This window comes from Gopherus evgoodei, chromosome 1 (genome assembly GCF_007399415.2).
Source record: "Gopherus evgoodei ecotype Sinaloan lineage chromosome 1, rGopEvg1_v1.p, whole genome shotgun sequence".
Lineage (NCBI taxonomy): Eukaryota > Metazoa > Chordata > Testudines > Testudinidae > Gopherus > Gopherus evgoodei.
The window spans coordinates 292,622,458-292,634,524 of NC_044322.1; the positions used below are offsets into that span (position 1 = coordinate 292,622,458).

Consider the following 12,067-nt stretch of genomic DNA (forward strand, 5'->3'; position numbering starts at 1 on the left):
GATTGACCCGGGGTGTCATTCCCATTTTTGTCTTTGCGCCCCCGGCCGACCTCAGCCAGGAGCACCCATTACAGCAGCAGACGGTACAGAATGACTGATTACCGTCATCTCATTGCCAATTTACAATGGCATGGCAGATGGTACAGAACAACTGATAACCGTCTCTGCTATCTTGCAAAGGCAAATTAATGCTGCTGTGTATCGCTGCAGTGCCGCCTCTGTCAGCGGCATCCAGTACACATACGGTGACAGTGACAAAAGGCGGAAAACGGGCTCCATGATTGCCATGCTATGGCGTTTTCTGGGGCAATCCAGGGAAAAAGGGCGCGAAATTATTGTCTGCCGTTGCTTTCACAGAGGAAGGAATGAGTGACGACATTTACCCAGAATCACCTGCGACACTGTTTTTGCACCATCATGCATTGGGATCTCAACCCAGAATTCCAATGGGCGGGGGACACTGCGGGAACTATGGGATAGCTACGGGATAGCTACCCAGAGTGCAACGCTCCAGAAATCGACGCTAGCCTCGGTACATGGACGCACACCACCGAATTAATGTGCTTAGTGTGGCCGCGTGCACTTGACTGTATACAATCTGTTTTACAAAACCGGTTTATGTAAAATCAGAATAATCCCGTAGTGTAGACGTACCCTAAGAAGAGTTAGGCAGTGAGCAAAGCACCTATGTGTTTTGGGTAGAGCAAGGAGCTGTGCAAGGATTACACCTCACCCTTACGTTGGGAGAGAAGATAACTGACCAACTTCGGCTCCTCTTCCTACCAGGAAGAGAAGTGAATATGGGGAACCTCTTCATGGGGATGGGGTGTGAGAGGAGAAGCTCAGTATTCACCAAGTGCTACCTAGATAAAGCTGCAGGTGGAGGAGAACCAGAAGATTTTAACAGTTTGGGTGAGGCGGATAAAAATAAATGATTTGCAAATAAATAAAAATAGATTTTTTCATTTATATTGAGTTTGTTGTATTTTTTAAAAATTATTTTTACATTCAATTTGAAATTGGCAAGCTATGTTAAGACCTAAACTTATTTATAATCTATTTTCGTGTGTTTAATTTAAATGATTTTAATAATGTTAAGAAATACATGTTTGCTGCCGAGTTTTAAAGAAGGTCCTAGAAGTCTTTTCTTAGGCATTTGGAACTAGAGTTGGCTGCAATACTAGACCAGCTTTTTAAAGCAGTAGTCTTTTCTGGTAGATGAACTAGTTCTAAAATCTTGAAGGACATGGTGACCAGAAACAATCAGTTCAGTTCACTAACTGCCGATACTACTTCGTTTATTTAATAAATCCATTAGTTTTAAATGTAAAACATGTTTTGATAAACTTTTTTCTTAAGTATCCAGCACTTAAATAGCTTTATTTAATAAAAAGATTACAATGCTGTTTGTGCATTTGAAATTGAATTTGAATTGCCATCAAATAGAGCTTGCCGCAAATCACGAGTAAAAATTTTAATTTAGTAAAAAGTTAAATTATATAATTGCTTAAATAAATGTGTATAGATAAGATGTAGTATAGACATATAAATTCTGCCAATGCAGAGGCTGTCACTAAGGCTCACACCCCCTGAACAACATAAGTTACATCGACATGAACGCCGGTGTGGCCAGCTTCTCCTAGTGACATAGCTTCTGTTGCTTGTGGAGGTGGTTTTATTATGACGACAGGAGAGCTCTTTCCCGTGATGTAGAGCATCTTCACGTGGCGCGCTGCAACAGTGCAGCTGCATTGATTACTCCTGAGGGCATAAAAAATTTTACGCACAATATTTAAAAATTCTGCAAGTTTTATTTGTCAGTAAATCTAATGCAGAAGCTCCATCATGGCAGTGGGGAGCACAGGCCACTGACTGCATGAAGGTGGAAGATCACGCTGCAGCCTCCTCACCCCGCAGGACATGGACTCAGTGGAGAGGCTGCACCTGACCCTGACACAGTACAAGGCCTCGGCCTGCCCCAGAAATACCCTGGGACCATGCCCCTCTGTGCCAGGTGCACCAGGTGCGGGTCAGGTAGGCTCACCCAGGCAGGATCCAAGTGAGGGGAGTGGGGGCAGGGGAAGGACCCAGGTGTTGGGTGAGAGGAATTCTGTGTGGGACAATCTGGTGCAGGCAGCTCAGTGTGGGGTCTAGGTGGAGGATTCCAGGTACAGGGTCAATGGGCCTCTGCAGGGGCTTCCAAGTCAAGGATGTTGGGGCTCAGCAGAGGGATCTGGGTACTGGGGAAGTGGGTCTTGCTGGGGCAGTCTGGGTGCAGGTAGTTGATGGTCAGTAACATGGGAGTCTGGATGTGGGTGTGCAGGGGGTGGGTCTGACACAGCCCCAGCGGCTCCTTTTAGGGGAAGAGGAAGGTCCTGTCCTCTCCTGCCTCCAGCCCAGCTGGAAGTAGCAGCTGATCCTGACTCAGGGTAGGTAGCCACTGTCTGGGGTGTCTCCAGCCCTATGGTGATTTACTTCTCCACTATCTGCTCTGGGTGCCTGAAATGTTGTACCTGCATAGCTAGGGAGTGGTGACTGCTCTTGCAGCTTCCCATTGCATCCCTGTCAGAAAGTCATTTTTCTGCAGAGGAGCAAAGAAATCGGAGGAGGTCTGGGGCATGAATTCTGCACCACTGCATGTGTGCAGAATTCTCCGGTGGTAATTCATGCAGCAGCAGTGCTGTATGTGTAGTGTATCCTCTTAGGGTATGGCTACATTTGGAATTTCAAAGCGCTGTCGGAAGAGAGAGTTTTGTCAGAGCAGCAGCGCTGGGAGAGAGCTCTCCCAGCGCTGCATGTAAACCACATCCCTTACGGGTGTAGTGTGCAGCGCTGGGAGCCGCGCTCCCAGCGCTGCTGCCCTGATTACACTGACGCTTTACAGCGCTGTATCTTGCAGCGCTCAGGGGGGTGTTTTTTCACACCCCAGTTGCAGCGCTGTAAAGTGTGAGTGTAGCCAAGCCCTCGGTTAGCAAAAGGAAATACCATAAAAGATATTTAGTTGCAAATCAACATGTGGTAATAGTTTCCGACCAGTGAAGTACAAATGCAAAATACAATTAAAATTGACTTAAACCAATGTTTCATTTTGGTGATTTAAATTGTTTTGTTTTAAATCAGTCCACCTTGGGTCTGGTGGTGTATACAAGATGTCCTTTATTTCCTTTGGAGACAGTCTAAACTTCACACCCCGGCACTGTCTCTAGTATGTACACATAGCTTGTAAATTTTAGCCTCCTGGCTAAGTAGGTTTTCTATGAACCTCTAGAATCATGTGTTGTTGTGGTTTTGACCAGGCTTTGTTTAGCATTCTTTCGTAAAGGTTTAATAAATCTTTGGCGTTTTAGTCAATTAATTATGTCCAAAAGTGCAGTAGGCTGCTTATAAATTATCTATAATACCTTCTACTGATGTGTTTATAATCATTTATAACACACACTATTCCTGTCAGCAACATCTGTAATTTATTAACCTTTTATAAAGTATTAATAAAAATACTCTTAATATTGTCATCATAGATTCTTGTTTGAATGAGAAATCTTTTTCAACCGAGTGTCTCTTTCTACATGACTCTGCAATTAAGTTAAAACTTGATTTCCATATTTGTTACCACAGAAATATCAAATTTAGCATAACTTCACTGCAGAATGAAGGGAAAGAGAAAACTATTGCTGAAATGCTTTTGAAACACATTGGAGATTATTAGAGAAGGAGGTATAGAAAATTAACTTGATGTTACAGAGAAGAAAACAGCATGTTGCCATATATACTATCATAAAACAAATTACCACTTTGTCCACTTGTGCTCATTAAAAGCCATGTGGTGATTTTTGCAAAAACAGATGTTTAACTTTGGTGTCCTAGGCAAATTATTATTTGGGTAGTTACATTCAATCCATCAAAAATCCCTATGCAGCTTGGATTTATATGTGGAGTAGTATTCTTTTTCTGTTTTTCATTATTGTGTACTGTTTTAGCTCAAAGAGCCCAAGTTCTCTATTACAGGTCAACCAATTTTGATTTGAGCTTTTGATAACCACGCTTCCTAGAGCTGTTTTTCCCTGTGTATTGCTCTCCGCTATTCCAGTTCTCCCATTCAGCATAAATAGCAGACTCTTGCGTAGCTACAGCCCCCATCTCTTTCCTGTTCTCTGTTAATTAGTTTTCTATACTCTCCTTACTGTAGCTAGTCAATTAAAATGCTTTTGCTGTGTACTTCCTACTCACATGGGGGAGTATGATACTGACTCCTTTGTAAAGTGCTTTGACACTGTAGAAGAGATTGGTGCATTCCCACTTTAACGGTTCAGTATCCTTTTATCAACTTTATAGACTTTAAACACTCTACTTAAATTGCTGCTTTGAACTTTCAGTGCTGTTTCTATTCTGCCCTTCCTTATAAAGTACCACAAATTGTTTTCTATGAGAGATGCTATATATATGGTAAAACGTATTCTGAGGGTACATCCACACTACCTGCCGGATCAGCGGGTAGCGATTGATCTATCGGGGATCGATTTATCATGTCTCATCTAGATGCGATAAATCGATCCCCGAACGTGCTCCCGTCGACTCCGGAACAGCACCAGGGCGAGAGGCGGAAGCGGAGTCGACAGGGGAGCCGCGGCAGTCGATCCCTCACCCTGAGGACAGTAGATAAGTCGAAATAAGATGCTGACTTCAGCTGCACTATTCCCGTAACTGAAGTTGCGTTTTTTACATTGACACCCCTCTCCCCACTCCCAGGCCTGAGAATTCTGAGGTAAACGTTCATGATATACTGTTGCTATTTATGCTGCAAGCTTTTTTCCAAGGCTAGATTACCAGGGTGAAAATCATTAGTTCACAAAGAGAAGCTAGAAACTACTTTTTACAAAAGATTCTTTGGAAAACAGCAATAACTCTAAAAAATGTCTTAATTGCGGGAAACACAATTTTCAGCAGCCATTGCTTATGTCTTTGCACATACGATCGGAACCCCTTTGCCACCCCTTCACCTTGTTGTTTCAACATTTATCACAAGCTGCATTATTTAGGAAATAACATTATATTATTTGAGATGTATGAAAGCTTGACAAAAAGTAATCAATCTTTTTTTATTTAATAATGACCATTGTAGTAGCAGTATTGTCTTGACCACAAAAGTTTAAAATTAAAAGACCAGTTTTTAGAAGGTCTCTGAAAATGATCCTAGAGGATTTGTGTGTAAAAGCATGCATTTATGCATACAAAATGGATGTGCCCATACTTTCTCAGGGTTTATTTTAAAAGATCCATTTAATGTTTGTCCCAATACATTAATTATATTGTTTAGCCAGTGTTTTTATTGCCACATGCAAGGAATGTTCAGGAATAATCAGTTAATGATGAGCTTATGTTTGAAATGAAACTGTTCTCTTTTTTTCAATTAGGGGTTGATATAGAGGCAGCTCGAAAAGAAGAAGAACGGATAATGCTTAGGGATGCAAGACAATGGCTTAACAGTGGCCGTATAAATGATGTCAGGCATGCAAAATCTGGTGGTACAGCACTTCATGTAGCGGCTGCTAAAGGGTATACAGAAGTTTTAAAGTAAGTATTATTTCTAAATGGTAGATTTTCCATGTCTCGAAGCTTGTCCAGATGTTAGTGTAAAATAACTTGGTATTAATATTATTGAAACTTTTTGGATTGCATCTTGAAACCTTGTGATCTTTAGAATTACCTATTTCTCACAGTTATGTTTCCTGTTTTCAATTAATGTTGAAACTTTAAACAGTGTCATGACTTTACTTAAAGTTATTCAAAACTTGTCAATATTGTACATACTGAATTTGAATCCTCACTATGGCAAAAATATCCATATTTCTGAAGTATATTTTAACTTAACATATTAAGGAGAAAGGATACCTTTCTTTAATGCTAGTTGTTATCTTTGGGGTAATACACCTGGTTTAAAACCATCATTTACTGTTCTTTTTTTGTGCGGTAAAAGTAGTCCAGACTAAAGGTATCCAGGTTTGAGAGAAGAAAATGAGCAATTTTATCCCAAAACTTGAAGGATTACTTACGGAAGGCTTTAAAAGATATATTATCTAAATAACTCAATTTTTTTCCTGCAAACCTTCAGATTTCTCTTATCCTCTAATTCAGTGGTGCCCAGCCTTTATTATACAGGATGGCCACATAAACCTAAGCACATTTGTGTGGGCCAAACAGATTCTGCATATTTTAATAAGATTTAAAGTCACCTGAATGTATTTATATTTTAAGTTCATCTTGTTTTGTGTATATTTAGATGGGTTGTTTCTATATACAGTATTGCCTATTTACACACTTGTCTAAATTAAAACGATGTAAATGTGACAACAATACACTAACGAATCCGCTGATAGTATATTGTGTTGAAGCAGGTGAGGGGCCTTATGAAATGCTCTGACAGGCCGTGTATAGCCCATGGGCTGGAGGTTGGGCATCCCAGCTCTAATTAATTGGTCACTGTTTAATAACACAACACTAAAGCAACGTGCTGTAACACAGGTTCTTTGTTTTTTTCATTATAAATGCTAGTTTTCAATTTGATTATCAAACTTGTATTTGGGGCCAAAACTTGTGTTCAGAAATATACAGATCTTATTTGGGACTGTAGTTTTAGAAAATTTGAAAATATATGGAATTAAATAAATATTGTACAGCCCTAGAGGATAAGAAAAAACAGATTCAAGTTTAAAAAAAATCCTTTTTTTGTTATCAGAAGGAAAGCAGTCTGTTCACATGCCTTATCAATATTTTTTAACTAGAAATGTGAATAACAAAATTAGTTAGAATTTGAGATTTTATGTTAATATAATTAAAATTTGACAGATAGTGAATCCCTAATGCAAGTCCCTGTCTTTGAGGTGCTTGAAAATCTGATTTATGCCCCAAGGTGAATTGTGTATTCACAGGACTATGGAGTTTGTTTTTCTTAGTTACTAGTTGACTACCTTATATTTAAAATTTCTGTTGTCCATTGAGACTACAATATGTATTCCGTAAGTTTCTCGTTTTGAAAGACATGAAATACTCTCCAAGAACCTAGCTGTTTACATTTTGTACCATTGACCTGTCTACCTCTCACATACCTGTTTTGAATTTAAGTGAAATCCCTTCTCTTTAATTTTAATTAAAACACTTAGGCCCGGATTTTCTCTAAGGTGGCTTATGCACCACTCTGGCTGTGTAAAGTGGCTTTAAAGTGAATATAAATGTACTTTACTGCTCCTGCACTGGCAGAGCAGTAAGGTACCTTGAAGTGAATGTCAATGAGTATCCCTCAATGAATAAACTTCACTACTTCTGATATTGTAAAGCCTTGTCTACATAGGAAAATTGACCAGCAGAACGATAATAGTATAACAATATTGTGATATCTATGCTGTTAACTCCCCACGAGGACTATCCATTCTGAAATAAAACTGATTTTTTTCGTACTGCAGAGCAATATAAACTATACTGAAAGTCCCTTTTCATTCCAGAGCAGTGCCGTAATTACACTATTGTAACTGTGCCAGTTTCTCCATGTAGACAGGCCCTTATATTAGCCTTCTTCTCAGTAAGAAGATTCTATATGTGCATAATTTTGAAACCATGACATATATTAAGATATCTCTACACATGTACAGTTGATCTTCTGATTGATAAAAATGTATATATTGAGTATGCAGACTCAGTGTATATCTGCCAAATACTCTTGTTTGTTAAGATTACATGGCATTTAAGTAAGCTAGCTAAATTATTAACTCAGAGTACTTTGCAACTAAATATTCTCCCCCATCCTACACCTCCTGCATGGATTGTTAGGGTTTTTTCCTAAAGCAACATTTATCACATAATATTCTTTTAATATACTTTCAGTAGGAAGTAGTTTTTGTTCCATTAGTGTCTTGGTATCTGCAGCCAAATAGTGTTTTTTGCCAGCCTTGTTTTTTAAGAGCCATTATTTATGGAAATTGCCAGTTGGATAAAGAATTTTTTTTCTTTTTCTCCAAATATGGTAACTACTTTTTGCAGGTTTGATATCTTTGTACCCTTCCTCGTGAGTACAGATGAATGGGTCTTCAACAGCTAGACTGTGTCTCTGCATCAATCCATTTAAAAGTTGAGTTGTTGGAAGGTGCTACTGTTAGAACACTTGACACATTCATTAATCTTGTGATGTATATGATCAATCTCTCTTGCACTTGCTCACACACAGACTCACACACTCATATTCCTAAGGAATCATTCTAGGAAGTATTGGCTGATTGTTTCTGGTTCTTGACCTATGAAATCAGTAATGCTGAACTTAAGCTGAAGAGATGTTGTTGATTTGAGGGGGCTCACATGCTCAAAGCAGAGCTTTACTGATACATCTAAACACTATTCTGCCGCAGTGCTAGCCACGTGTGATCTTAAAGGGATGACATCAGCTCCAAAAATAAATTAAAAAAAAAATTCAGGTAGTTTACATGAAACAGGTGTCTGATAATTTTTGAGCTTTTACAGTCATATTGTCCTAATTAAAAAAAAAAAAAAGTATCTGTCCCCTGTTCCTGTATAAAAGACTCTCACAAAGAGGGAGAACTGTCTGATGATACATAAAATGTTAAATGCATGTGGACAAAACAGACTGGAAAAACAAACTTCTGAATTTTTGTTGTAGTAATCCTGGGAATCATGTTAAGATGGAAAATATTTCTTGGGAAGCATTTTTTTTTTTAATTGAGTGTTCCTTCTAACATATATTTACTGTTACCCCTGTGTGAGAGAAGTGAAATGAAGCAACAACAATTAAAACCATTTAAAATAATTTATCATTTAGTGGCAGTTTTAATTATTACTCTCAGTGGTATACTAGCTAATTCTTCTAATTCCTTTAGGCTTTTAATACAGGCTGGCTATGATGTAAATATTAAAGATTATGATGGCTGGACACCACTTCATGCTGCTGCTCACTGGGGTAAAGAAGAAGCATGTCGCATTTTAGTGGAAAACCTGTGTGATACGGAGACTGTCAACAAAGTGGTAGGATTTTTATGTAATCCTTGTCAAGATGCAAAGTTCTGGTCTCTAAAGTGACTTTAGAAGCCAGGGTAAGGACAGTAGTAATAATGTGCCATTCCTGCACATGGCACTTTCTGTAACGCATGTTTTGTGAGAACCAGCATGTTTGTGTGTTCAGATTTTGTTTTAAATTTTTTGTTTTCTAAATTGACATGTAGATGGCTGACTCAACTTTTGTACTGAGTTTTCAACAATTGCCCCTATGCTTTGCTATTTTTCTTTGAAAATTAATTGTGAAATAAAGCTAGTGAGAACTTATGCTGTGGTAGAATTTTTCTGAATGTTTAGGGTTAAATAAAATAAGACTTTCAATTTTTTATTTCTAATGTTACTCAGTTTCTTACTTCTGGGATATTTTCTTAACTTTTTGGCTCATCATAACTCGGCAGCTTTGCTTGAACCCCAGATTGTCTTTAATATGTTTCACCTAGGTAAATGCTGGTGTCTTTGACTAGCATTGAGCTGCGGGATGGCAAAATTAACTATTAAAAGCAATTTCTTCTTGTATTATGTGCACTGAAGTGTTAACACTATCTGCTGCTTTTGTGTACTTGGGAAACATAGCAGACAGCTTTGGGCTTACAAAAGGATGTATCATTGTGTAGCTTCGTGTTTTCTTGCTGCAGGTTCTCAGCTCTTCCGTTGGGCAGAGCTTAGGAGCTGTGGACTTCCTTAACTCTGCAGTGAACCTGCTTACACCAAAATCCAAACATTCCTATGATGTTTATAAGCTTCACAAGGACTGAAATTGTTATTGCAGGCCAATAGGGGCTGAGGCTCTGGTTGCTTCTCTTGTTTCACCTGGACCCTGAACCACTTCTTCTCTTCAGTGCCTGTAATGCATGTGAATTTTCCTGCACATCTTTTAAGGTGTATGGGGATTCATTCACCAAGCCCTTCTTAAATGTGTGGTTTTTTTTTTTTAAATAAGGACATTTTTGGGCGTAAAAACTTAAACTGGAAATAAGTTTCTAAATATCTATAATTTATATAATGAGGAAACCACTTAAGGGTAATATTGTAGTTTATCTTGAAAATCAGACATTATGCCTAGAAGTTTAGGTTAGACTTAGAGGATCAAAACATTAAAAAAGATGAACTTGCCTTTTAAACAACTTTCTGCTCCTGTATTAATGCACACAGAACCACTGAAAACCAGAAGATAACACTGTACTCAGACAACATATTTTAGTTGCATCAGAAAGTCAGAAATTGGTTTAACTGAGCTCTATTAATCTTTGTTCTTAAATCTGCCCCGATACTTAGTTCATTTACCGAGTGGGTCTTTATACTTTTTTGTGGCCTGGAGGTGCAGGTGGTAGTCGTTATTCTGGAGAACTGTCCCAGAGAAAACTTGGATATCCTCAGTCAAACTGAGGCAAGAAAGGACAGAGGAGAGGCAGACAAGAGAAACTGAGCAATGGTGACTGGAGAAACAGGTTTACTTGTGCAGCTGAGCTATTCCATCTGTAACTTTGCAAAATCCCCAGTCAGTGGCTTGGCTTTAAGAGATGCTGAGTACTCACAACTCAATTGAAATTAATCTGCTGAGCAGCTCCTGAGAACCAAGACACTTTTGTTTAGGTACCCAGCTGTGTGTAGATTGAAGGCATTTCAACCAATACTTTTATTGCAAAGTCATTTTACCTAAGGAAAATAAGCCTATATCAATAGTTCTTAAAAATATAACATTTACTTAAGTGTTTTACATTAGGCAGACAGGCTTGAAAACATTGGCCTTACTGTGCATATAAATGTACATAAAAGTTTTCCATTATCGCTAAAATATTCTATTTGTAGAGTGCTACAAGTGTAGAGCCCCCAGATAATGGTTCCAGGTGAACGGAGTACATCAACAGAAAGTTATACAGCTACTTCTCTGAAATCAACTTTCTGGCATTCTGCTTTTATCTTTGAAGTGGTCAGTCAGATTGTGACCTGTTACTCTTAACACACTCTGATAGAATAGCTTTGTGTAAGAACATCCATAAAGATTTTCACAAATACTTGTGGTTTTGTTACTTATGGGCACTTGTCAAGCTTTAAATTTCCATGTGGCAAGCTTTAAATTTCCTTCACAAAACAGAGATGAGTCAATTAAACGTAGCTGAATTTGATCTAAGCTTTATCAGGATCCAGTGAAAAAAGTGTTTGCAGACAGTATGAACAGGTTTTTCCGCCCCTAAAAATCTCTGACCTGTTAAGATGATTCTTGACGTTGTCTTGTTTCATTCAGTGTCGGAAGTCACTTTTTTCCCTCCTTGGACACTTCTTTTTAAAAGATGGAGAAGGTCTTTTCATTGAAGTTTTCCATAGAGAGGCTTGTGGCTGCAGGTTGAGACGATACCCTACATTTCTTACATACACACCCCTAAATCCACGTGGTATGCTGAACGTTTTTGAGAATCTGAAATTATTTGTCAGCTGCTGAAATGAGTAAGCTGCAGAATGAACTCCCACAAACTTCTCTAGTCAGTCTCTACTGAATATACTAGATATTCTGTTTAGATGCACTCCCCTTTCCCTTCTCATTGCAGCCACATAGAATCCATTCTTGCCATTACGGAGCAGTTGGGGGACATGGATTGTACATACAAACTAATAGGTCTTCTGCATCTTTAAAGTTTGATATTTAGCTGTGCTGGATATTTTTGCTAAAATGATCAGCAGGAAGTGTGTTTACAGTTCTAATATAAAAATGGTTCAGTTTCAGAGTTCATGTCATTGAGATAAATGGGGCAGTTTACACCTCTGAAAGTGACTATTTCAAGCTTTTTGTCTGTAAACTGACACTGCTTGGAGGCCGTAGGCACACACTCAAAAGATTCCACAGAAATGGAAAGATCATAACTGGGTTGTAGGAAGCATAGGGGACCACATGTTGCCTGGCTTACCATTGTGCAGCACACATCTAAGCTATATCAAAGAGAGAACCCTTTCCAGTCCTGGGTTTGCTTAAAATAGACTTTGCAATATGAGTGGGTGCATGGTTATCTTTATCTGG

At 38.7% G+C, this 12,067-nt stretch overlaps 1 protein-coding gene across 5 annotated transcripts in view; it reads left to right on the forward strand.

Moving 5' to 3' along the window:
* The window catches only part of PPP1R12A (protein phosphatase 1 regulatory subunit 12A), a 223,866-nt gene that overhangs the window by 122,365 nt on the left and 89,434 nt on the right, over window positions 1–12,067 (forward strand). For all 5 annotated transcript variants that reach the window (XM_030548638.1, XM_030548641.1, XM_030548637.1 and 2 more), the window contains exons 4-5: window positions 5,412–5,571; window positions 8,880–9,024. In XM_030548638.1, coding sequence (XP_030404498.1) covers window positions 5,412–5,571; window positions 8,880–9,024 — 305 coding nt within the window. The remainder of the gene's footprint in view (window positions 1–5,411; window positions 5,572–8,879; window positions 9,025–12,067) is intronic.